Source organism: Aedes albopictus, chromosome 1 (genome assembly GCF_035046485.1).
Source record: "Aedes albopictus strain Foshan chromosome 1, AalbF5, whole genome shotgun sequence".
Classification (NCBI taxonomy): Eukaryota; Metazoa; Arthropoda; class Insecta; order Diptera; family Culicidae; genus Aedes; species Aedes albopictus.
The window spans coordinates 310,469,885-310,492,764 of record NC_085136.1 but is presented as its reverse complement, the minus strand read 5'-3'; the positions used below and the strand labels follow the sequence as shown (position 1 = coordinate 310,492,764).

General features: G+C 43.3%; 1 protein-coding gene across 1 annotated transcript in view; it reads right to left on the bottom strand.

Annotated features, from left to right (window-relative positions):
• Positions 1-370: 370 nt before the first annotated feature.
• The window catches only part of LOC109405463 (protein salvador homolog 1), a 36,923-nt gene continuing 14,413 nt past the window's right edge, over positions 371-22,880 (bottom strand). The window contains exons 2-5 of the mRNA XM_029856756.2: positions 20,783-22,127; positions 20,527-20,717; positions 20,332-20,464; positions 371-1,356 (exon numbers count right to left, since the gene is read on the bottom strand). Coding sequence (XP_029712616.1) covers positions 1,269-1,356; positions 20,332-20,464; positions 20,527-20,717; positions 20,783-22,127 — 1,757 coding nt within the window. The 3' untranslated portion in view covers positions 371-1,268. The remainder of the gene's footprint in view (positions 1,357-20,331; positions 20,465-20,526; positions 20,718-20,782; positions 22,128-22,880) is intronic.

Sequence of the window (22,880 nt, the reverse complement as noted above, 5' to 3'; positions counted from 1 at the left end):
TGAAACTCATGTGGCAATCATTTAGAGATGGCGCAGTGATCGATAGTCAGTGATCGCTTTCAAGATTGCATGCACTACGCAATTTTACATTCAAGATTGTATTCGATCTTGAATGAAACTGGAACTTTGAACTATTCTTGCATTCAAGTTAGATGTAATGTCGCAATAAGTTGAGTAGATGGCGGTAGTGAGCCAACGTATATCGTTTTGAACATTTACACAGGATTCTGCGAAAAATTTGTACTAGCATAAACATCTGTTATCTGTGTCCCTGACCATCCTGCAGGTTACATAGAAAAGATTTGTTTTGTTTTAAAATTATAACAACAAAAATAGTGGAAGTGTCATAGAAAAAAAGAAACACGTTCGATTACATTGTAATGATAACATATGTTATATATTTGCAGTTATAAATCCATATCAGGACAATCACTGGAAAAGGCACAAAATGTACTAATACGCATACTTGATTTTAAATACAATATGTAACGATCGTGCGATTTCGATGAAGATCTCTTACTAGTTCAGCCACGGTCCCTCCAGATAATCACTTTCTTGTGTTGGTTAGTACCGAGAGACCGAAAGAACCACAATAAATGTTAAAAAAATGTTTTTGCGAAGGAACTCTTGGTATATCACAATTTTGCGATCGTGAATGAAAATATGCATATAAAAATGTCTTCTTCCTACCAACTCCTCCCAAGGCACTACTGTTTCTTGCGGTCCTCGTTGCCATTACGCTTCAAATACTAAATATTTAAAATCACTTTTACTTATGAAACTAAATACCTATATTTAGTTGTTTAGCTATATAAAAACGAACGAGTAACATTCAGGGTAATCTCCTCTTACATGCGTATGTGTGTGTGTGTGTGTGTGTGTGTGTGTGTGTGTGTGTGTGTGTGTGTGTGTGTGTGTGTGTGTGTGTGTGTGTGTGTGTGTGTGTGTGTGTGTGTGTGTGTGTGTGTGTGTGTGTGTGTGTGTGTGTGTGTGTGTGTGTGTGTGTGTGTGTGTGTGTGTGTGTGTGTGTGTGTGTGTGTGTGTGTGTGTGTGTGTGTCATAGAATCGGTTTTCCTCTATAAACAATAAACGATAATCAGACAAGAACGAATCAGAATAAATCTAGTCGAACAAATACATAGATATGAAAGAACGTCGAGACCCTATCGAATTGATAAAAAGCGTAATTGTTGGTGTGTTCGTGAGTGAGTCGGTGTGTTCGGATATACTGTACTGCTCTGCTCTGTGCGGGTTGTGCGTTGTGCGGTTTATCGGAGCTCCTCTAAAGTGTTCGTTTCGTTGTTGGTCAGATAGGCTAGCCGTTTCTTCTCATCCATAATCGAGCGGATCGCTATCCTGTAGAAGGAAAGTAAAAGAATTGGAATGAAATACGATATTCCATGATTTTGTTCTTCTAGAAACTCTAATATTACTGCTTAGAGTGGAAGTTATATGGGTGTAACTGGTTGGCTACGGAAAGGATTTTGGATGGATGAGTAATTAACCAAAGGAAGTCGAATAACAATAGTTGTCACTTCGCAGATGGAAGTTGTAATCTCGCGGTTTTAAAATATAGACCAATATCATAATAATTATTAGGTTTTCGTTACACATTACGAAACAAGACCCAGATGCCACCAACGTTCAGATTTTTTGTACCGCCAATGCGATATGCTAAGATTTATCTTTGTTTAAATAAATAATGCTAGATGTAAGAACGGCTGCATGCCATAAAATTTCTGCTCAACGTTCAGACTGGATAAGTAAAGCGCAAGAAGCGATAAGCGCTGCGAAGTAACGCAAATACATATTTTAGACCCTTTTGCGACAGGATGTTATGTTAAGATGCAGAAACAGACCATGCAAGAATCTGGAAATGTTTAGATAAGGATTTGTGTGCGTCTTCTATCTCTATACCTCGTGACGGGGGAGGTATCAGGACAAAGGATGCATAGGAAAATAGAAATAGATATGATGGATATGATATTTATGCAATTCAGTATCATAATTTCAATTTTATATAACTCATTTCAGTACCATAATGGCCATTTTTCCGAACTGGTTTATTATGCAACTGAAATGAGTTGCATAATGAAAACTAGTTGTATAATGTTCATAATGCAACTCATTTGAGTTTTATTATGAATATTATGCAACTCAAAAGAGTTGCATTATGAAAAAAATATTGCATAAATTTTTGTATGGCACTCGTTGCAAAACTCGATTTTTCAGCACTCTTCGTATTTATCTAACTCGGCAAGCCTCGTTGGATAAATGTACGACTCGTGCTGAAAAAATCAACTTTTTGCAAGTCGTTACATAAATAACATATTAGGCGTGGCTAAGATAAGGAAAATTTCCTAAGAGGAATTGTAACAAACTCGAATTATATTAGTTTCAGATAGTATTAAAGTCAAATCGATTTCAATATAGAGTCAGTTCATGTTTATGACTGAAAAAGGTACGAGTTCCAAGGAACTTTTTTAATACCTTTTTTGAATATCCGAACTCCATTCCAAGTGGTCGACGCTCTTCGGTAGGAAATTCCTACTTTTTACGAGAGATAAGAATCCACTCCCTGTTTGGGAGAAAAGTCAAAGAATTTTTACGGATCTAGGAAACTAGATCCCGTTCTGCGACTTAGAGGAATTCCTTCGCTTCCTCTGGATTTGAACCGTCCCCACAATAGTGTTTCACAAATTTTTTGAATATTTGAATATCCAAAATTCTCCTAAAGCCCCCATGTCTCCATGTAACGCACCTGAGATTCTCCAAGACCCATGAAAACGCCAGCGTTTCGCCTCTGAAACTTCCGGAAATCCTTAGAAATCCCCCTAAAATCCTCTCGGATCCCATGTAACGCATCTGATTCGCAGTTTTCGGAACCGCTGGAACTTCAGGTGTACATCGCGAAACTATCATGTCATAACACCATCATCTTGATTTGTATATCAACCATGGTGCCTGTAGTGATCAGCCCACGGACCAGCCATTTCTTCCTCCTTCAAGTTCCCTACAGTGCCATATACGGTATTCAAGCCAAATAACATTCATGCATCGAATGTAGCATGCATATAGTGTGTGACGGCAGTATACAACATTAGCCAGTACTGGGAGTTCTTGAAACTTCCCTGAGATCCCCTGAATCGCCCCTAAAACCCTCTGGAAACCCTTGAGACCTCCAGGTACCCTCTTGAAACCCCCTCTGGATTCCCTAAAACGCTTCTAAGGCCCCCCTAAAACGCCCATGAGACCGCCTGGAACGCTCCTGAGACTCCCTGAAGCGTCCCAAAGATCCCCTGGAGCCACTCAAAATGCTTCTGGGATCTCCAGGTACCAAATGAAATTCTTACCTTGTGGTGGATCGTCCAGGGATTCAAGGATTTAGGCAGGATTTCATCCGCAGATTTCATCCAGGTGTTCTTCCAGGAATTCCTCTTGGAATATCTCCTGTTGGCCTTCCTCCATGAATTTCAGCTGGGATTCCTCAAGCAATTCCTATGTGGTACTTCCGGGAATACTTCAATGGATTTCTCCTGGAATACTTACTTGCTGCAATACTTTCGGGAAATCATCCTGAGATTCCACCAGAAATGCCTCCTGCTATTCCATCAGGGTCTCCTCCATGGATTCCTCCAGAATATCTCTACCGATTCTTCCTAGGAGAACTGTAGGTATTCCTCCAGATATTTATTCAAGGAATTTCACTTATTCCCTCGGCATGCGTGATGGGGGTTCTCTAATAATACCTGTAGAGATTCTTCCATCAATTCCAAATAGGATTTCTCCAGAATTACCTTCTATGAAATCTCTCGGAGTTCTAGGAATTCCTTCAGAAACTCTTGGTGGGACCATTCAAGACAATATTCCATGGATTATTCTAGAAGTTCCTCCAGTGATTTCTCCAGGAACATCTTCAGAGATTTTATCCAGAAATTTCAGCTGGGATTCGTCAAGCAATTGCAACTGTGGTTCTACCAGCAATTCCTCCCAGGACTCCTCCAGAAATTCTTACTATAAAACCTCCCGGAATTATTCTTTCTGGCCTCTGGGATGATTCAAGGCAATCATTCTAGGATTCTTTCAGATGTTCCTTCGGTGTTTCCTCTAGGAATTCCTCTGGAAGTTTTATCCTGGGATTTTTCCGCAAATTGCTCATGGGATTTATCCAGGAACTCCTCTTGACATTCATCCAGGAGCTCATGCTGAGATTCCACTAGCGATTGCTGCTGTGATTCTTTCAGGATTGCCTCCTAGGACTCTTCCAGAAATACCTAGTGTGGTACCTGCAGGAATCCTTCTTGGGCATTCGTGATGGGATTCTTCCAGGTAATCTTCATACTTCCAGAAATGCATTTGGTAATTTTTTCAGGGATTTTTCCAAAGACTTATTCAGGAATTACTTCAGAGATTGTATCCATGGATTACTCTTGAAATTTATCATGAAATTTCTCCTGGAACTCCTCTTGGCCTTCCTCCAGGAATTACAGCTGAAGTTATCCCAATTGAAATCTCTAGAAGAAGAATTTCGGGAGATAACAAATCTCTAATGAAATCCCCTCAGAACTGGTTGGTGGAACCCATGGAGGAGTCCCTGCAGGAATCGTAGGAGAAATTCTTTGGAGGAATTGCACGATGATTGTTCGAAAGAATCCAGCAAGAATGCCAGGAGGAATTCCATACAACAGTATAGTATATTTTGAAAGCTGCTGCGATGTATGAAGTGTCGCATGACAGTATTGAACAATTTTCAAAACTTGGCCCTGAAACTTGATTTCGGAACCCAATCATCCACGGATTTCATAGGCAATTTATTCCTATAAGAGTTTCTGTAACAGTTTCTCTGAGAACACCATTCAAGTATAGTTTTGGGGATGCTTCGAGGATTCCATCAGAATTTTATTCTGAAATTCTCTCAAAGGATGGTTTTTTTATCTGTATTACCGAGATTTTTAGCCCTAAACTAGTTCATCTCGGGACTCACGCTTTACTTCCCTTCCGAAAGAAGAACTCACATTTTGCGAGTTTGTCGGGAGTGGGATTCGATCCCAGGTCCTCGGCGTGATAGTCACGTCCTTTAACCATCACACCAGGTCCGCTCCACATGAATTTTATTGATGAATTCATTCAATTGTGTATTATTCCATCATTACCTCTAAAGGAAAAAAAAAGTAGGCCTTGATTTTTTTAAGTATCGAACATGTGTGATTTTTTTCTCAAAAAGCAAAATTTTTAACTTACAGTTAGGGGGGGTGGGGGTAAGACGGACCGGGTGGGTAAGACGGACCACCAACTAGTTCTGGCACTTAAGACCTGAAATTTGACTTACTTTTACGATTAACTCTATCTTCTTATCAGTTGATGTTAATTGAACCACTCCATGAGAGAATACATATGTCAAAAGTGCAAAAAATAATCAATCATTTACCAGGCTACACGCTTTTGTGCTGGGATCTAATTTTGAGGCGGCAATAAATAAGCTTTTTAACATTAAATGGCTAAGTTTTTGCATTTTATTTTGAGTTTCCCCGTAGTTTTAAACTGTTCCATCCTATACACAACGACATTCAGGTAAATTTCATGGATTATAAATAACGGTGGTGGAATGAATGTTTTGCGTTGTGTGGGGGTAAGACGGTCCGCCTTGAGGGTGGGTAAGACGGACAGTGTTCGGGTTACTTTGATAGTGCCGTAAGAAATACATTAAGACCCACACATTGATCACAGATTGAAATCTATGGAGTACAAAAATGATTGTGGAAGCCGTATAAAATATTTCATATTGATTTTTTATTCAAAAATTCATTTTATTAGAATTTTTGTTGTTGGAACAGTTTGAACTTTGTAAAATTACCAGAGCATTGCATACTGTTAGGCGTTTATCAGTCTATGGAGGTTTCCAATTTACAAAATAGATTTTAATTTGCAGAAACACGTTTCGCTAAGAGATTTAAGACCAAATTTAGATTCTACTATGATTGATCTACCGAATACAAACGGCCACAAACATCATTCAACACAATTAGAGGCGTATTAGCTTAATTTCCAAACGTGTCCATCTTACCCACCCTACCGGTCCGTCTTACCCACACTGTTGAAAAACATACATTTGGAGATCACTTTTTAATCATCTCAAAAGTCATGGAAAATCAAATTTTATTGCAAAATCGGCTTGCAGACTGTAAAGTATTATGTTTCCAGTTCAAAACCGAATTAGCGACATTTTTTCTTTGACTTCCGCTGCTTTTGCCTTGCGTTAAACACAATGGCGGAAGTGGGGCGCTGTATAGAGCACCAGGTGTACAATACAGCGCCCCACTTCCGACATTGTGTTTAACGCAAGGCAAAAGCAGCGGAAGTCAAAGAAAAAATGTCGCTAATTCGGTTTTGAACTGGAAACATAATACCTTAGTTGAAGTATAGTATAGTATAGAGATAAAATTTTAATTATCGCATTGTTTACACTGTCAAAATAGAGTGTATACTAAACATGTCCGTCTTACCCCCACCCCCCCTATGACTTTCTGAATTATGTGTATTTTTCTAGACACTGCCCCTTATTATTATTATTCCTAGCTCCGTCTATGTATTGTTTAGATATGTTTTCTTCTTATTTGCAGTAATGGAAGATTTCTCTAAATGCTTCCAAAACTCAACTTATCATATTTCCACATAAGCCAAGAGCTCTTTATTTGAAACCCTCAAGTAGACATGTTGTCACTATGAGGGGAACTCCCAATAAATTGGTCGGACGAAGTTAAGTATCTAGGACTCTGTAGTGTTGTATCTGGGAACACTGGGAGTGGAGAGTTAAGGAGAGGCAGAATGTGACAGATGGATTAATAAAGAAGTACTCGGGTTGTAACCACGCGTTTCCTTGTGTATCCGAATATTACACTACATTTTGGCGACGATTTGACGGGAAAAGTGCGATAACCGAGTGGAAAAGATAATTCGTGTCCATTTTCGCGAAAATCCGGTCGAACGGGAGTAGTCCGGTAAGCGGAAAAGTGAAAAATCGCGGTGGCGTCGTGAGTGCTTTGTGCGCGGTCGAGGCGAAGACAAAAGTTGATCACACGCATACCAACAAACTCTGCCGGGAGTGAGCGAGATGAATCACAACATTGCACAATTTGTGATCGGGGATGCCTCGTCTGTAGGAAGAAGATGGCAGGCATGGAAGCGATCATTCGAGCTTTACCTGGAGTGCAATGCAACTGCAACGGCAGAGAAGAAAAAGGCTTTGCTTTTGCATTTAGCTGGCCTTGAAGTGCAAGAAGTGTTTTTTGATGACCCGAACCACGGTGCTGTCCCTCCACAAGGGAGTGATGTTTACAAAGAAACCGTGGCGTTGTTGGATAGGCATTTTGCGCCAATTGTCTGCAATTCTTGAAACTTCCCTGAGATCCCCTGAATCGCCCCTAAAACCCTCTGGAAACCCTTGAGACCTCCAGGTACCCTCTTGAAACCCCCTCTGGATTCCCTAAAACGCTTCTAAGGCCCCCCTAAAACGCCCATGAGACCGCCTGGAACGCTCCTGAGACTCCCTGAAGCGCCCCAAAGATCCCCTGGAGCCACTCAAAATGCTTCTGGGACCTCCAGGTACCAAATGAAATTCTTACCTTGTGGTGGATCGTCCAGGGATTCAAGGATTTAGGCAGGATTTCATCCGCAGATTTCATCCAGGTGTTCTTCCAGGAATTCCTCTTGGAATATCTCCTGTTGGCCTTCCTCCATGAATTTCAGCTGGGATTCCTCAAGCAATTCCTATGTGGTACTTCCGGGAATACTTCAATGGATTTCTCCTGGAATACTTACTTGCTGCAATACTTTCGGGAAATCATCCTGAGATTCCACCAGAAATGCCTCCTGCTATTCCATCAGGGTCTCCTCCATGGATTCCTCCAGAATACCTCTACCGATTCTTCCTAGGAGAACTGTCTTGGAAGGCAAGTGTGGATTTGAACCGGGCAAGTAAAATAGAGACTATCAATTGATAATGTCTGTATTTGTTGAAGGTTTGAACGAGAATAAATTACTGTGTGAACATTACAAAATGTCTTCAAATAACAAATGACTGCTGCGATTGAACAATCTCAGGTTGATCATACGATAGCACTATCCAATACTCCTCCTCAACATGAGTTGTTGCTTCATATTCAGGCCACACATCTTCCTGAGCAGTTCCAGTCGGTTCTTGGATAACGGTTTTGTAAATAAGTCTGCTAACATTGTTTCTGTTGGGTAGTATTTGAAACATACAATATCGCTCTGTTTGAGGTGCTTGGCAAAGTGAAATCTTGTTGCGATGTGTTTGGTTCTGTTACTAAATTTTTCGTTGTTTAGCATTTGGAGGCAGCTTTGGTTGTCTTCGTAAATAGTGATGGATACATTTTCTCCGAAGTCCCTCAGCAAACGTTGCAGCCATAATGCTTCCTGTGATGCCTCCGATAATGCAACAAACTCCGCCTCTGCAGTAGAAAGAGATACACACGTCTGCTTGCGGCACGCCCAAGATATTGTGCCACCGTAGTACTGGAAAATGTACCCGCTGTTGGACTTCCTATCTTCACGGCATTCCGCCCAGTCAGCATCGGCATATCCCACAAGTTCGGAAGGTTCTCCAATATTGCTCAGGCGTAGCTTCATGTCACAGGTTCCTTTCAAATAGCGTACCACTCTCTTTAGCTCATTCCAGTCCTGTTGCGATGGATTTGCGGTCTTCCGGCTCAGTATTGATATCGATGCAGAAATATCCGGTCTTGAGTTCACCGCCAAATAAAGTAGCTTTCCAACGATCTGTTGATACACCTGATTGTCCGGGAGTGGAGTTCCTTGATCAGCATGTTTCTCGTAACCAGGATCCAGCGGAATACTTGATGGCTTTGGGTCTTGAAGGTTGACACATTGAACTACATCAGCTATGTACTTCCGTTGACTGATGAAGTAATCGCCGGCTTCATTACGTTCTACGTCCAGTCCCAAGTAACATCGAATATCTCCAAGGCTTTTAATCTCGAACTCGCTCTTCAAGGTTCGTTCCAGGATGTCTACGATCATTGGATCTTCGCTAGCCGCTATGAGATCATCCACATAAATAAGGACGTAACTCCACTTGCCATTCACGCATTTCCGGTACAAGCATGGGTCAGCTTCGCCTTGTTCGTAACCAATGGACAGCAGTACTTCGTGAAGCCGTTGATTCCAGGCACGGGCCGCCTGTTTTAATCCGTATAAGCTTTTCTTCAAGCGGCAAACCTTGTTTTCAGCATTCTTGACTGCAAACCCTGGAGGTTGTTTCATAAATATCTCCTCCTCAAGTTGCCCATGGAGAAAAGCGGTCTTCACATCAAATTGTTTCACCATCATTTTTCGCTTGGCAGCCACACTCATCAGCGTCCGGAAAGTTGCATGTCGAACGACGGGAGCAAAAACTTCGTAGTAGTCTGTGCCGTAACGTTGACTAAATCCTTGGGCCACTAATCTCGCCTTGTAACGTTGAACTTGTCCATTCGAGTTTCGTTTCCGTGTGAAAACCCATTTGCAGCCAATAGCACGTTTTCCCGGGGGCAGGTCAACCAGTTCCCAAGTTTGATTCGACTCGATAGACTGCAACTCTTCCATTATTGCCTCTCGCCACTGCACCTTCTGGGGGCATGACAGTGCTTCACGGACGTTTCGTGGCTCCTCCTGAACTTCAGCTTCGGCACTACAAGCATACTTATTCGGCATCTTACCTTTGGTAGATCTGGTTGATCGTCTCAATTGCTCGACTTCTTTATCCGCTTCAAGCTCCACAAAGGTGTCTTCGCTAGATGTGCTTGTATTAGCGTCATCAGAGAACCAGTATTCATCGTCAGAATCGTTCGCAACTCCACAGCCAAGTTCACGATCACCTTCAGATTCAGCATCACGATTAGCTTCCAATGGCACAACAACTTCTTTCAAAGAATCATCAACGTTAACCACATTGGAGGATTGCAGGAACTTCACGTCACGGCTTATGGTCAGTTTTCCAGTAGCGATATCCAGCAAACGATAAGCTTTGGACTCTTCACTGTAGCCAACAAACTTCAGTTTGATCGCCTTTTCATCCAGCTTGACCCGCTTCTCACCAGGAACATGACAGTATGCATCAGTACCAAAACGACGGATGTGCTTGAGACTTGGTTTCGATCCGAACCATCTTTCGTAGGGGGTTCCTTCAATTGCCTTTGACGGTAGGCGATTTTGTAGATAATTCGCTGTCATCACTGCTTCTCCCCAAAAACGTTTGTGCAAATCAGCATCAATCAACATACACCTTGCCATCTCGACCAAACTTCTGTTCTTGCGTTCTGCTGTTCCATTCTGCTCGGGCGTGTACGGTGCTGTGTACTGAAACTTGATTCCATTTTGCTTCACATCGTTTCCGGTATACTCGCCGCCTCGATCCGAGCGTATGATCTTGGGTTTTCGTCCAAACTGAGTTTTCGTCATTTCTACGAACTCTTTCAGCTTCGATAGTACTTCTGACTTCCTGCGCAAAACATAAACCGTTGTGTACTTGCTATAGTTGTCTATTAGTGTTAGGAAAAACCTCCTTCCTCCTGGAGTTGCAGTTCGCATGGGGCCACAAACGTCACTGTGCACTAGTTCCAGGATTTCACTTGACTTGCTCTGGGACGTCTTCGGAAACGGGAGACGGTGCATTTTTCCCTTTATGCAAACTTCACATTCACTGCTGCAGTCGCACCTTTTGTACTTCACACCGATCGCCAAATCGCTCAACTTCTTCACAGCTTCACAATCACGGTGGCCGAAACGCCGATGCCATTCATGGATACAGTGTTCTCCAGACGTAACCAATGATGCAGATTCCTTCAACGTTTCCAGGACAAACAAGTTGTTTCGCTGTTTTGCTATCGCTCCAACGACTCCATTTCGTGAAATTTCCGCACCGTTACGATCAAAACTCACCGTGTAATCCTTTTGTACTAAACGCTTCACTGACATCAGGTTTGATTTAATTTCTGGTACAAACAGCACCGCATCCATCGTAACCGTTCGCTTATTTCCAGCATGGTCCAGCAATTCAAGCTTTCCAGATCCACGGCCAGAGGACTTCACTTTGGTTCCGTTTGCTACCCAAATGTCTTCACGTATACCTTCATCCAGTGAATCGAAAAAACTTCGGTAGTTTGCGATGTGGCACGTAGCACCTGAGTCCAGGATCCAACGTTCATCTTGAGTAGCTGAATCTTCAACGCAGAAACCCCAATGCTCGTCATCGTCGCCTTGATGCACACTGTTGACTTTCTCCTTGGAAGTTTTCGTTCTCTTTTTCTGGGTTTCTTTCCAGGACTTGAATTTCTGACAATCCACCTTTTGATGACCGGGTTTCTTGCAGAAAAAACATTTCATGACCTTCGGACCAGTTTGAAGCGCCGTTTCTGAGTCTTCAATGCTTCCACGATTTCTCCGCTTGCTCCACTCATCAACTAGCTTACCTTTAACAAGATCCAGCGTCAAATCGTCTTCAGATCTGGCCTCCAATGCAGTCACAAGCGTATCGTATTCTTCAGAGAGACTGCTGAACATGATTGCCACCAGCCAACTTTCATCCAGTACCTTGTCGGGCTGAAGTCCGTTGAGTTTGTCGAATAGTTCCACCAATCTTCCGATATGGATCTCCATGTCACCGTTGTTCTCCAGTCGCAGCGCACAAATCCTACGCATGATCGAGACCTTGGTACTCAGAGTCCGCTTCACATGGAAATTCTCCAAACTTTTCCAGGCTTCAGCTGCAGTCTTGGCCTTCCTAATGTGGACGAGCTGACTATCCTCGACGGCCAAACCAATTGTCGCTAGGGCTTGTTCGTCTTTTTCGGTCCAATTTGCAGGAGCAGGGTTCGGCTTCGGTTCATTGACGACCTTCCAGCAACCTTCTTTGGTCAGAAGCAACTTCATTTTGAAACTCCAGTTGTCGAAATTCGAGCCGTTCAACTTCGGGAAACACACCATCCGATCGCCCATTTTGATCTGCTGCTCCTGGATTCGTCAACTTCAAAAAATCTTTAACAACCTTATTCTTGTTCCGGATTCACAGCCGAGGGCCCATAACCTCTTGGAAGGCAAGTGTGGATTTGAACCGGGCAAGTAAAATAGAGACTAACAATTGATAATGTCTATATTTGTTGAAGGTTTGAACGAGAATAAATTACTGTGTGAACATTACAAAATGTCTTCAAATAACAAATGACTGCTGCGATTGAACAATCTCAGGTTGATCATACGATAGCACTATCCAATAAACTGTAGGTATTCCTCCAGATATTTATTCAAGGAATTTCACTTATTCCCTCGGCATGCGTGATGGGGGTTCTCTAATAATACCGGTAGAGATTCTTCCATCAATTCCAAATAGGATTTCTCCAGAATTACCTTCTATGCAATCTCTCGGAGTTCTAGGAATTCCTTCAGAAACTCTTGGTGGGACCATTCAAGACAATATTCCATGGATTATTCTAGAAGTACCTCCAGTGATTTCTCCAGGAACATCTTCAGAGATTTTATCCAGAAATTTCAGCTGGGATTCGTCAAGCAATTGCAACTGTGGTTCTACCAGCAATTCCTCCCAGGACTCCTCCAGAAATTCTTACTATAAAACCTCCCGGAATCATTCTTTCTGGTTCTGGGATGATTCAAGGCAATCATTCTAGGATTCTTTCAGATGTTCCTTCGGTGTTTCCTCCAGGAATTCCTCTGGAAGTGTTATCCTGGGATTTTTCCGCAAATTGCTCATGGGATTTATCCAGGAACTCCTCTTGACATTCATCCAGGAGCTCATGCTGAGATTCCACTAGCGATTGCTGCTGTGATTCTTTCAGGATTGCTTCCTAGGACTCTTCCAGAAATACCTAGTGTGGTACCTGCAGGAATCCTTCTTGGGCATTCGTGATGGGATTCTTCCAGGTAATCTTCATACTTCCAGAAATGCCTTTGGTAATTTTTTCAGGGATTTTTCTAAAGACTTATTCAGGAATTACTTCAGAGATTGTATCCATGGATTACTCTTGAAATTTATCATGAAATTTCTCCTGGAACTCGTCTTGGCCTTCCTCCAGGAATTCCAGCTGAAGTTATCCCAATTGAAATCTCTAGAAGAAGAATTTCGGGAGATAACAAGTCTCTAATGAAATCCCCTCAGAACTGGTTGGTGGAACCCATGGAGGAGTCCCTGAAGGAATCGCAGGAGAAAATCTTTGGAGGAATTGCACGAAGATTGTTCGAAAGAATCCAGCAAGAATGCCAGGAGGAATTCCATACAGCAGTATAGTATATTTTGAAAGCTACTGCGATGTATGAAGTGTCGCATGACAGTATTGAACAATTTTCAAAACTTGGCCCTGAAACTTGATTTCGGAACCCAATCATCCACGGATTTCATAGGCAATTTATTCCTATAAGAGTTTCTGTAACAGTTTCTCTGAGAACACCATTCAAGTATAGTTTTGGGGATGCTTCGAGGATTCCATCAGAATTTTATTCTGAAATTCTCTCAAAGGATGTTTTTTATCTGTATTAACGAGATTTTTAGTCCTAAACTAGTTCATCTCGGGACTCACGCTTTACTTCCCTTCCGAAGGAAGAACTCACATTTTGCGAGTTTGTCGGGAGTGGGATTCGATCCCAGGTTCTCGGAGTGATAGTCAAGTATTTTAACCATCACACCAGGTCCGCTCCACATGAATTTTATTGATGAATTCATTCAATTGTGTATTATTCCATCATTACCACTAAAGGAAAAGAAGTAGGCCTTGATTTTTTTAAGTATCGACCATGTGTGATTTTTTTCTCAAAAAGCAAAATTTTTAACTTACAGTTAGGGGGGTGGGGGTAAGACGGACCGGGTGGGTAAGACGGACCACCAACTAGTTCTGGCACTTAAGACCTGAAATTTGACTTACTTTTACGATTAACTCTATCTTCTTATCAGTTGATGTTAATTGAACCACTCCATGAGAGAATACATATGTCAAAAGTGCAAAAAATAATCAATCATTTACCAGGCTACACGCTTTTGTGCTGGGATCTAATTTTGATAAATAAGCTTTTTAACATTAAATGGCTAAGTTTTTGCATTTTATTTTGAGTTTCCCCGTAGTTTTAAACTGTTCCATCCTATACACAACGACATTCAGGTAAATTTCATGGATTATAAATAACGGTGGTGGAATGAATGTTTTGCGTTGTGTGGGGGTAAGACGGTCCGCCTTGAGGGTGGGTAAGACGGACAGTGTTCGGGTTACTTTGATAGTGCCGTAAGAAATACATTAAGACCCACACATTGATCACAGATTGAAATCTATGGAGTACAAAAATGATTGTGGAAGCCGTATAAAGTATTTCATATTGATTTTTTATTCAAAAATTCATTTTATTAGAATTTTTGTTGTTGGAACAGTTTGAACTTTGTAAAATTACCAGAGCATTGCATACTGTTAGGCGTTTATCAGTCTATGGAGGTTTCCAATTTACAAAATAGATTTTAATTTGCAGAAACACGTTTCGCTAAGAGATTTAAGACCAAATTTAGATTCTACTATGATTGATCTACCGAATACAAACGGCCACAAACATCATTCAACACAATTAGAGGCGTATTAGCTTAATTTCCAAACGTGTCCATCTTACCCACCCTACCGGTCCGTCTTACCCACACTGTTGAAAAACATACATTTGGAGATCACTTTTTAATCATCTCAAAAGTCATGGAAAATCAAATTTTATTGCAAAATCGGCTTGCAGACTGTAAAGTACCTTAGTTGAAGTATATAGTATAGAGATAAAATTTTAATTATCGCATTGTTTACACTGTCAAAATAGAGTGTATACTAAACATGTCCGTCTTACCCCCACCCCCCCTATGACTTTCTGAATTATGTGTATTTTTCTAGACACTGCCCCTTATTATTATTATTCCTAGCTCCGTCTATTGTCGTTTTCGTTTTTACGGTGGTGCCACACCGGTGCAGCACTTTTGCACCGAAAATGTTCGTTTTTGATTTTCGTGCTACACCGGTGTAGCACTTTTTCTGCACCGTTCAAGATAGTGCAGCACTCAAAAATTCGAGAGTGTAGCAGGTGCGCACCGTGTCCACCAATCAGCATTTGCAAAGTTGTAAATATTTTGGTTTTTATTCACGCACACCACCGCAACTGCACCGAAAATGTTCGTTTTTTCTGTGAAAAGTGTAGCACGAAGTGGTGTAGCACCGCCACAAAAACGAAAACGACATATGTATTGTTTAGATATGTTTTCTTCTTATTTGCAGAAATGGAAGATTTCTCTAAATGCTTCCAAAACTCAACTTATCATATTTCCACATAAGCCAAGAGCTCTTTATTTGAAACCCTCAAGTAGACATGTTGTCACTATGAGGGGAACTCCCAATAAATTGGTCGGACGAAGTTAAGTATCTAGGACTCTGTAGTGTTGTATCTGGGAACACTGGGAGTGGAGAGTTAAGGAGAGGCAGAATGTGACAGATGGATTAATAAAGAAGTACTCGGGTTGTAACCACGCGTTTCCTTGTGTATCCGAATATTACACTACATTTTGGCGACGGTTTGACGGGAAAAGTGCGATAACCGAGTGGAAAAGATAATTCGTGTTCATTTTCGCGAAAATCCGGTCGAACGGGAGTAGTCCGGTAAGCGGAAAAGTGAAAAATCGCGGTGGCGTCGTGAGTGCTTTGTGCGCGGTCGAGGCGAAGACAAAAGTTGATCACACGCATACCAACAAACTCTGCCGGGAGTGAGCGAGATGAATCACAACATTGCACAATTTGTGATCGGGGATGCCTCGTCTGTAGGAAGAAGATGGCAGGCATGGAAGCGATCATTCGAGCTTTACCTGGAGTGCAATGCAACTGCAACGGCAGAGAAGAAAAAGGCTTTGCTTTTGCATTTAGCTGGCCTTGAAGTGCAAGAAGTGTTTTTTGATGACCCGAACCACGGTGCTGTCCCTCCACAAGGGAGTGATGTTTACAAAGAAACCGTGGCGTTGTTGGATAGGCATTTTGCGCCAATTGTCTGCATTCCACATGAGCGGGCGATGTTTCGGAAAATGACGCAGAAGGAGGGTGAAAGTGTTACTCGCTTTGCGAGACGACTACGTCATCAGGGTAATTTGTGTGATTATGGTGCCGCATTGGATATGCGTATAACAGAACAAATTTTCGATGGATGTTCATCTCAAGCGCTAAGGGAGGCTATTTTGAAAAAGCGACTGGTGGATCTGGCAGATATTGTCGAAGAGGGTAGAGTGCTAGAAACGATTGACACGAATCAGATGGAAGCGGCTGGAGAAGATTCCGCTAGTGCGAATAAAGTGAGAAGTGCAAGCAATCGTTGTTTCCGCTGTGGATCGGCGGGGCATTATGCAAATGATAAGAAGTGTCCGGCCCGGAAGAAGAGTTGTGATAAGTGTGGGCTAATCGGGCATTTTAAAAAGTTGTGTAAAACGAAGAAATCTTTCGGAGAGAAGCAGAAGAAAGTACGTCAAGTGGAAGACTCCGAAGAAGATAAAGAAGTGCCTTCTGATGGCGAAGAAGGAAGCGGCTGTGAAAGTGATGGAAGCGATATTTACCACATATTTTCGGCCGTGGTCCGTGAGAAGAAAAAGTGCAATGCTGAAAACGGTGACAAGTACAACACGAAAATGAAGTGCCTGGTAGGTGGGGTACCAGTTCAGTGGACGATAGATTCGGGAGCCTTCGTTAACGTTATTGACGAGGCCACCTGGAAGGAACTAAAGAAGAGTGGATGCAAAGTGAGCTTCGAAACGAATGAAACACGAAAGAAGTTGGTGGCCTATGGAAATCATAAGCTAGAAGTGAAGGGTATGTTCAAAGCCGATATATGCCATGGGTCGGTAACGGTGCACAGTGAAATATTTGTGATTAGGGGAAAAGGCACCAACTTGTTGGGGAAAACGTCATCGGTTGATCTTGGGGTGTTGAAAATCAACTGTGAAGTGTTGCACGTGACTGAGAAGAAACCATTGAAGATCGGAAAGGCGAAAGATTTGCTGGTTACCATCAATATCGACCAGAATGTCCATCCGGTACAACAACCGTGTCGACGGCTACCGATTCCATTACAAAAGACGGTCGACGAAGAAATCGGTAAGCTCCTCGAGCAAGACATCATCGAAACAGCTACAGGTAAGATCACTTGGGCTTCGCCATTAGTTGTCACACCGAAAGATGGGGGACGACGTGTACGTCTTTGTGTGGATATGCGCAAGGCAAATACGGCGATTATTCCCCAGCGACACCCCTTACCTACTTTCGAAGAGCTGATGCCATATTTGGACGGATGCAAATACTTCTCAAAGATCGATTTGAATCAGGCTTTCCACCAGTTGGAGCTTTCCCCTGAGTCTAGAGAAATCACAACATTCGTCACGTCCAAGGGCTATTTTCGTTTTAAACGGTTGATGTTTGGAATGAATTGTGCGGCAGAGATATTCCAGAGAGAGCTAGAGCGGATCCTTGAAGGCTTGGAAGGAGTTGTACACTTCATCGACGATATCCTGGTGTTTGGACGAACCAAAGTCGAACTGGAGAAACGGGTGGCAGCAGTGATGAAGCGGCTGAGAGACCATGGACTCACCATCAATGAAGGAAAGTGCCAGTGGGGAAAGAAGAGCGTGACATTCCTGGGTCACGAGCTGTCTCAGAAAGGTATACTACCAGCAGAGGAGAAGGTTTGTGCGGTCAAATCGTTCAGGCGTCCGGCAACAGCGGAGGAGGTGCGTAGTTTTTTGGGCCTCGTGAATTACGTGGGGAAGTTTATTCCTCATTTATCCACCATCAGCGCGCCGCTCCGTGAAATAGTACAAAAAGGAGTTCAGTTCCGGTGGACCAAAGAGGCTAATCAAGCCTTCATCAAAATCAAGGATGCTCTATCCGACCCTCACCATCTCGGGTTCTACAATGCAGACAGCAAAACTACACTGGTCGTCGATGCTAGTGCAACCGGGCTAGACGCAGTCTTGTTGCAGAGCGATAACGGGAAAGGACGAGTGATCAGCTACGCCAGCAAAAGTCTATCAAAAACGGAGCAGAAGTATTCAGTGTTAGACAAAGAAGCCATGGCGATTTACTGGGGTGTTGGGCGATTCGAGATGTACCTCAGAGGAAAAGATTTCACCGTTGTCACCGATCACAAGCCGTTAGTGAAAATATTTTCCACAGATTCCGCTCCTAATGCACGACAACAGCGATGGGTGCCTAACCTACAAGGCTATCGCTTTAAGCTGGTGTACGCCCCTGGGAAAACGAACATTGCAGATCCGTTGTCGCGTCTATCTCAAGCTGTAGAAGGCTCCACAAGTGACCGAGATTGTGAAAGCGATCTATGTGCTGCTATCGAAAGTGCTTTACCATCCACTATGACAATGACGGAAGTCATTGAGGGCTCAGAAAATGATGCTGAATTGCGGAAGCTGCGAGATGCGATCAATTCAGGAAAGTGGAATAGCGAATTGAAACATTACCAACCTTTTCAAGATGAGTTGTGCTGTGTAAGGCAAGTTGTTCTTCGACTGAACAAAATAGTCATCCCCGAGGCTCTCCGTAAAAGAGTTCTGGATCTTGCACACACTGGTCATCCGGGGAGCAATAAGATGAAACGCCGGCTGCGAGCATCAGTTTGGTGGCCAGGATTAGACAAAGAGGTGGAGCAAAGGTGTAAGAGGTGTATTGAATGCCAAGCCGTAGGACGGAGCTCCAATCCGGAGCCTTTGCAGATTCGAGCAATGCCTGCGAAGCCATGGAGCCATCTTTGCGCTGATTTTCTTGGACCGCTCCCGAACGGAAAATACCTGTTTGTGTTAGTCGATTATTACAGCCGATATTGTTTGGTAGAAACAATGTCCAATACGTCTTCTGCAGCGGTGATTCAACGACTGGAGCAAATATTCACACGACTGGGTCTACCGGATGTGTTGACTACAGATAATGCCTCAAATTTCTGCAGCCAACAGTTCAAGGATTATTGTGTCGATACCGGAATCAAACTAGATCATACAACGCCGTATTGGCCAGCTGCGAATGGCGAAGTCGAGCGGCAAAATCGATCGATTCTGAAGGTTTTAAAGATCGGACAGATGCAAGGGGAAAGTATGGAGCGGTGTTTGCAGGAATATCTTTACATGTACACCGTTACACCAAATTCTGTTACTGGAGTGTCACCAGCGGAGTTAATGTTTGGAAGGCGATTCAGGGATAAGTTCCCGCAAGTGGGTGAAGATCCGATATTGGAAGACGAGGTCAAGGATCGAGACCTGATCCACACATATCGAGCAAAACAGTATCGCGACAGAAGAGTTTATGCACAACCATCCGACATTGAAATAGGAGACCATGTGTTAATGCGGCAGCAACACGGAGAGAACAAGCTAGCTCCAAACTATCATCATGACCCGGCCGTAGTAATCGATAAGAACGGAAGCTGCGTGACAGTGAAGACAGGAGGAGGGATATACCGCCGGAATTCCTCACATCTAAAAAGGATCCCACGGGAACTCAACGAGCGGAATAGTTCAGCGGAAGTCCAAGAATCACCTATATCCGGACCAAGCAAGCAAACTCAGATAGCATCCGATTCATCGTCTACCTCAGCAGGACAGGAACAAGTCACAAGAACAGAACACGAACATTGGGAACCACCGAGGAATGCTACAGCGATCGAATTACCAGAGGCTGGAGCAATGCGTTCAAGGCGACAAGTTAAGATTCCGGTTAAGTACAAAGACTATGAAATGTAAATGAATGATTTGAAAGATTTTGAGTGTTGTTTGAGAAAGGGAGAAGATGTAGCGTTGTATCTGGGAACACTGGGAGTGGAGAGTTAAGGAGAGGCAGAATGTGACAGATGGATTAATAAAGAAGTACTCGGGTTGTAACCACGCGTTTCCTTGTGTATCCGAATATTACACTACAGACTCCTACTAGATAAAAAAAAACTTAACTTTTAAAGAAAGTATTCAAGCTAAGTGCAATAAATACAATGAATGTTTATACCCACTTATTAATAGAAAATCAAAACTTTGTCGCAGAAACTGGAAGCTAGAGCGGGAATCGAACCCATGCATACTCCGAGGCTTACGAGACACCTAAACGACGGACGCCGCTAAACGCTCTTCCACTTAGTTCATAAACAAACATCTGTAGTAAAATCCCAAATATCACTTGGAGTAATAGGTATCTGGATGAAATGAATGGCCTGAATGAGGAGGTAAAACTCTAACCTGGATGTTAACAATACATTTCCACTTACCTCAACGATTCGTACTTCACCACGATCATTTGACACTCCTGTCGGAACAGTTTGGTCAACATGCCGGCTATGCTTTCCAGCTGCTGCAGCTGGAACATGTCCCACTTTAGCTTGTGATCGTTTTCCGGCGTGGCTGCAAAGAATTTCCGAAATTAGACCACACAACTTGAAGTTGCGCAGGGTTCCTAAACTTACACTTGGCGTAGAATTCCAACCACTCCGGGACCGCTTCCAGCAGGTACGGATTGGCCGGAACCAGTGCACTGTGCGGCGTGTAATGCGTATGGGTTGCTATCAGCGGCCGGGGGATGTCCACCGGAGTGGCGTGATGTAGGAAGTACGAAGTCAGATAGGGATGGCTATCCTGGGCCTGCCCGGTGATGCAGCTGTGAATGGAAGAAGTTTCCGGTTAGGAAGTTTTCGGCGCAAGGCGAGATTGAGGGGCACTGACTTGTAGTAGAAGGTGCCATGCTGAGCGGACTCGTGTCGTTCCCAGCCGGTCGGGAGGCCCTCCCGTTCCAGCGGGTGGGACCAATGGGTAGTCTTGGTGTTGTGGTCGATGTAGTACTTACGACCACGCAGGGTGTAGTCCACGGACCAGCCCGGGGGTAGCGGAAGTTCCTCCTCGGTCGTCGAACTGCTGCTCTCCGGCGTGGGCTGAGGGTGAGGTTGTTGGACGGAAGGACCGGAGGAACCATGGCGGGCGTTGTGCAGCAGGGCTTCGCCGTAGGTCATACCGTTGGTCTCGACGTTGGAGTAGAGCGGTTGCTGGGGTTGAGGTTGTTGAACACGAGTGGCCAGGAAGTTGATGGAGGAGGAGACGGCAGTTACGTTACTGGAGGTGTTGGTCAGGTTGGAGAATAGGGATTGATGAGAGGAGTTGTTGCTGTAGCTCTGGTAGATGTTTGCCGAGTTGGTGTTGCTGTAGATCGGGGACTCAGATCGGTTGATCTGGGTAGGGTTCTCGTAGATGTGGTAGTGGTCCGATTTCGGGATGGGGAGTTGTTGTCGAGCGGAGAATTGTCGAGCAAACGGGGATTGGGGTTCGTTTGCGAGGTTGACATTACTGGAGGCTGCGGAGACCATCGTAGGACTGTTATTTCTTATTAGGTTACCGTAGTTCTCGAAGCCATTTCGAAGGTTTCTGTGCGTGGCGTTGTGATGCAGTTGGTTGTAGGGATACTTTCGCTCGAAGTTGTTGATGTACTGTTGCCGCAGATGTTGCTGCTGCTGTGCTTGCTGAAGTTGCTGTTGCTGGAGACGGTACTGATTGGCTGCTTTGTCGGCTTCGCTTTGCTGCATGAGGATCTGATCGATAGTCTCGATGTCTACGTAATTGCCGTGGCTGTTGTTGTTCTGTCGTTCATTGAGGTTGGCGGCCAGGTTTAAATTCGATGGCTTCATTGCCATGGCCAGTGCGTGTTGTTGTTGGTGTTGCTGATGCAGCTGTTGATTCTTGTTGTTGGTTATCATCAGCACGCTGTTGGTCGGGTTCAGGATATTGGGCTGCTCGCTTTGCAGCGAAAGGTTGACGAACTTTTGCGCCAGGTTGGGAATCCTACTGCTGGGCGTGTATTTGCCCTCGTGTCCGAGGCCGCTCATCGAAGCCGTTACCTTGATGTTACCGAATTTTTGAATGTTGTTTAGGTTGTTGTTGTTATTGGGCATCAGTGGTCCCGGAACATAGATGTTGCCGTTGTTAGGCTGGCCAGCGTTGTTGACCCCGAAGATTTGCTGTGAACTTCGGCGGCCTTTGGTGAGTTTGTTCTTTCCCTCACTCGTCAAAACATTGATAACTAAAGAAAAGAAAGATCAGTAGTGAAAAAAATGTGACAATGCGGACGAAATATGGGTTTCGTCAGAATTCCTACAGTATTTTTATAGTTTTATGAATTTTTATTTGTTCACAATTTCCAGAATCAATTTCAAGAGCACAAATCTAAAGAACAAAATGACAGACTGCAGTGAAAATTTTAATGTTACCTAACAGCTCTAGTGGGTGATCAATTGATCAACTTTTCAACGAAAACCGAGAATTGGTTCCTTAACTCTTCAGGACACGCGCCGTTGTAAAAAGTACAACACTACTAAAAACCTCGCTCGTCGTATACAGCGCGAGCGCGGTGTAGTTTTGGTATCAAACAGACGCGCGTCCTGAAATTTCATTTATTTTTGTAACATGGCGCCCAACTAAAAAACCCCGTGTATGCAAATGAAAGCTAGTTGGATGGATTATAACTACAGTTTTAAGGCCATTTTATTTTTGTGGACCAGAGCTCGTCCATAAAAGTAAAGTTTAGTTGAGGTAAGATTTATTCGTTACAAAATCTGGAGAGCAGTTTGGCTTTCGGGTAACATAAATCTTTTTTGAGTTGAGGTGTTTTCTGGGGACTTGTTAGTCCTGTTCACCGCTACGTTTCTGGAAAGCATTGTGGCTTTCGGGTAGCATAACTCGTTTTGGTTTTGTTTTGAGTTTAGGTTAAGTTATTTATCTTTATCTTAGTGTTAAGTATATGGCCTTAACACTATTGTTATAAAGGGTATGAAGC